The sequence below is a fragment of the Armigeres subalbatus genome, chromosome 3 (genome assembly GCF_024139115.2).
Source record: "Armigeres subalbatus isolate Guangzhou_Male chromosome 3, GZ_Asu_2, whole genome shotgun sequence".
Classification (NCBI taxonomy): domain Eukaryota; kingdom Metazoa; phylum Arthropoda; class Insecta; order Diptera; family Culicidae; genus Armigeres; species Armigeres subalbatus.
In genome coordinates this window covers 336,949,629-336,954,208 of record NC_085141.1, presented here as the reverse complement: position 1 = coordinate 336,954,208, position 4,580 = coordinate 336,949,629, and the positions used below count along the sequence as shown (strand labels likewise).

The following is a 4,580-nucleotide window of genomic DNA, read 5'->3' as shown; positions in this document are numbered from 1 at the left end:
TTGTACGCCACCATCTCGGAATTCAAGTCAATCAATGTTCAGGAGGAGGTTTTGTAATCAATCAGCAAAATTATATTCAGCGATTAGCAGAACGTTTTGGTCTTGACAAGGCGAAACTATCAGCCATACCTATGTAACAGGGCTACCTTCGAGCAAAGGAGGAGGAGAGTGATATTTTGCCCAATAATAATTTATATCTGAGTTTATTTGGCGGATTGCTCTACGTTGCAGTGAATACAAGGCCGGACATAGCCATCAGCTCTTTCTTACTGGGTCGCAAAGTTAGTTCCTCAAGGGCAGAGGATTGGACGGAAGCAAAACGAGTGATGCGATACATTGTAACAACGGCCAAACATGAATTACATTTAGGAATAGATGAGTCAAACATGACTGTCTTCATAGATGCTGACTGGGCAGGAGATCATCGCGATCGAAAATCGAACGCAGGCTACATAGTATTCTTCGGAGGAGGAGCAATCAGTTGGGGTGCAAAGAAACAAACATGTGTTTCGATTTCTTCTTTTGAAGCAGAATTTATAGCAGTTGCCGAAGCAAGTCAGGAGCTTTTATGGATTCGTAAAATGATGCTAGATTTCAATGAAGTAGTTGAAATAATACTATATGAAGATAACCAATTGTACCAACATCTTAAAACCGAGAAGTTAGAGAAGAGTCTAAACATGTGGATACCAAATTCGAATTCGTCAAAAATCTGGTTAAGAAGAAGCTTATCAATGTTATCTATTGCCCTACAGAAACTATGATTGCTGATATGCTGACCAAACCACGACAAAAAAGGAAGTTGGCCACTCACCGAACGAACGCCGGAGTGAAATCTGGACTACTCGAGGAGAAGTGTTAGCTGGACGAGCGATCCAAGATACCGGGTGTTTAGTAACGTTTGCCTAGAAACCAACATTGTTATTTTTTCCTAATAAAACATTCCATTCCTTACAACCAAACCTTCCACACGTATTTTATGTTTGCTCTGCAACACCTGAAACGGCGAATGGACTAATGGTCAGGCTGTCTTCCGTCTTATAAAACTGTGGCGGGCCTTGTAGCACGCCGTACAATCTTGCCACTCAGTTGCCAGCTGAGTGGGAGTTGGCTCAGATTCCTGACTAGCGCTGATCTGGCTCTGAAAACGAAAGTGTCAACCCTCGCATGGCCTCCCTGTATAGACAAGAGACAACCATGGGATCGTGAAGGCGACTACACCAGCAGGATTCGACAGCAGCCGCGAGGGGGACCAAATAGCAATGAGTAAATCAGCAAAAATTACAAAAGTAACGCAGGATGGAGGAGTGGCGACTGTCGGCAAGGAGAATGCTTTCACTAAACGCAGTGGCCTCGAGAGGACTCCCCAAAGGTCGGGGGGAAGGGGGAAGGCGAAGAAGAAGTCCTTGGAGGATCTGAGGAGGTGCCGGTCAAAGTGAAGATGGACGGGCCCACCCTGACCAGAGTCATCAATTCGGTGATGACGAACCACGAGGAACGCGGTGGCCAGACGATGGAGGTGATCACGGATGTTTTGGACGTGATCATGTCGTTCCTGGACAACCCCGTTAACTACAGCAAGGATAGCTGTGCAGGCGCTATGCGCCCTAGTAGTGGAAGCAAAGTCCGAGTGGAGGACCCTACTAGAGACCAGTAAGAGTGCGGCCTCTAGTAGGGTCCTTGAAGTGGGATGCTCCTCAGAAGAGTTCTGAGTACAAAAAACTGACGGAGGAGGTCCTGGGTGATGAACTGGAAGGAGATTCTCTACTTATCCCGTGGATATTACATAAATGTCTTTGCTTATGGAACCACCCCACCCATTTTTGGCCCTTCATACAGGAGTTTGATGAAATGCATTCAATAATATAAACAAGATCAGATCGTTTGTCAGATATGACCAGTGCTATCGGCAGGTGCCTTTGCTACAATAGATGGTAGTATCATCATCATCATCATCTATCACTGTCACCGAACAGTTGACCAAATTCCGAAGGGCTGTAATCACTTATACCGGGATAAGGGTAACGCTAAGAATGGTATAGATTTAAGACACATTTGCTCGATCCTATAGCTTCATGTAGTTCGAACAATGATTTCACCACGGGCGCCACACAATGGCTATACATACAGTACATAATCTCGTCTATGTGGGAAGCCAGAATTCCTATTCCTATTCCTAGCCTTCGCCCCAATACTTTACGTCATGTATCGCCTGACTTTTGCGGTCACTCACAATATCGGTTTCTGTACTGTTTCGTACAGTCGACAAGCGTTTTTATCACCTAAAACAATGTTCTTTGAATGGTGTTTTGTGATACGTCTTACTTTATTACAGAGTCTACATTAATTATGTATGCCATGTATTTCAAATGTCACTAATTTGAAACGGATGAAAGCTTAAATAAAAGCTCTCCCCACTACCAGGCGCTCTTATGGCTCTGGTACATATTTCGTCTGACAAGTAAAGAACTCACTCCAGATTCAAAATTCACAGAAATGAAGGATCCAAAAATATAAAAAAAATTATCAGTGAACGAAGGAACCAATAGTTAAATTGAATAAGAATCCACCATGGACTCGTACATCTAGCTTAATGATAACCTGCTCAAGGTATTATTTTATCAAACAAATTAAATCATATATTCACCGCAACTTCAGCACAAGGTGCACTCCATTCTCAGCACCTAAATGAGTAAGTCCCTTTCGCAGCTGGAGAGGTATTTCAGTTTTCGGGCCACTAACGAATGAAAACTTATGCAGAATGTAATACATAAAAGCTTTCACTTCCATTAGTGCAAATCGCGAACCAATGCAGTTTCTTGGGCCTATACCGAATGGAAGATACGTTCCTGGATCGATGTTCTTCTTGTTGTCGTCGTTGAACCGCTCTGGGTCGAACTTTTCCGGATTCGGAAAATATTGAGGATCATGATGCAGTCCGGCAGTAGGAAACCAAACGCACGCTCCCTTATCGATTGTGAATTTTGAACCCAGGCCATCATTGACGATGTAATCCTGTGTGCACAAACGATCCGCAGCTGGTGCCAAAGGCCATATTCTCAGAGATTCCGACACCACCATGTCCATGTATTTCATCTTCTGCAGCGCATCGTAACTTAATGGCTTCCCCCCGAGTTCCTGTTCGGTCTGCAGAATCTCTTCGTAAAGCTTCTGTTGGACCTCTGGGTTCCGGACCAACTCGTATGCCGTTAACATGGCACAGGAAGACACCGTTTCAAACCCACCCAGGAAAAATATCAAACACTGTGCGATCATTTCCGCTTCCGTCATATTCTTCGTTATTTCCACCTTGCCCACGTTGAACTCTTGAACAGTGGCGAACCCTTCCTGATCGTCCTTCTCCTCCTGGTGCTTCAAATTGCCCTTGCGAGCCTGCAGTAATAAATCTATCATGTCATGCCGAATTATTCCTTTGCTTTCACGAGTTTCTATCGTCTCCTGTAACAAGCGTGTGAAGTAATCGGCTTGCTCTCCATCCAGCATATCTATTCCGAATCTGGCAGCAAACTTTGGAAAAATTCGCATCATCATCAGCCTTGCAATTACAATAGGCCTTGAGAAATTTATCATTTTCTTCCCATGGTAGACGAATTCGTGCTCCTGTTCCTTGAAGCAATTCACCTTAATCCCAAAAGCACACGAAGCAATAACATTAATACTGATCCGGCTCATCATATCCTTCATTTCGACTTCCACCCTTTCCGTAGCCTTAGCCAAATCCAGATAGTGATTCACCATTCCGTCGCAGCATTCGCCCACCAGTGAGAACATCTGACGCATTTTACTCCCCGTGAAGGCCGGGCTTAGAATCGCTCGCATCTCCTTCCATCGCTGACCATTCTTCGCGACCAACGTTTTAATGAACAGCGCCTGCGGGTGCTCCGCGTGTTCGTCGTCGTCGTGACCGAATATCGGACGATGATCCACGAAATGATTGAAATCTTTGATTCCGATCTGTTTGATCAATTCCGGATCGCGGATTACGAAGAACGGCGTGATCGTGTCGAACGTGCCGAAGACTCTGCGTTGAACGATTTCGAAGGTGAGATAACCGTCATGCCCGTCTTATTTAGTTTTACTTACTTCACTCCGGGGTATTTGTTGTAAATCTGTCGAATGAAATCCTGGAAGACAACTTTTCGCATAAGCAGAGGTCCCGTGGACCCGAGGATCGGTCTGACGGCCATTGACGGGATCGGTTTATCGTGGAAGTAGTCATTGTTGCGTGTTATCCAGCGGTACAGGTAAGCGAAAATTGCCAACAATACTCCCGCGCATATGAGATTGACTTCCATTTTGTTTAAAGAACGTTACGATACTGGAGTAAAGTAATATGATAACAGACGCTTCCATATATGGAGCAATAAAGTGCGATTGAAATCGAAAACGGTTAGGTAGGCCCATTCGCACTTGCTGAAAATAAATCTTTTATCAGCCTCGACAATGGGCATTCGTATTTTAAGACGGAGCGCGTCTGGAAGCCACTGATAAGTATGTTAGGAGATACCACGCGGTACCTATCTACGTTGGAAAAATGCAATCTTCGTTATTCTGGCTGC

General features: G+C 44.6%; 1 protein-coding gene across 1 annotated transcript; it reads right to left on the bottom strand.

Moving 5' to 3' along the window:
* Positions 1–2,643: 2,643 nt before the first annotated feature.
* Positions 2,644–4,316, bottom strand: LOC134221346 (probable cytochrome P450 9f2). The gene is made up of 2 exons (XM_062700542.1): positions 4,105–4,316; positions 2,644–4,042 (listed from the first exon to the last, which is right to left on the bottom strand). The coding sequence occupies exons 1-2, from the start codon at positions 4,314–4,316 to the stop codon at positions 2,644–2,646; spliced, it is 1,611 nt and encodes a 536-aa protein (XP_062556526.1).
* Positions 4,317–4,580: the final 264 nt, after the last annotated feature.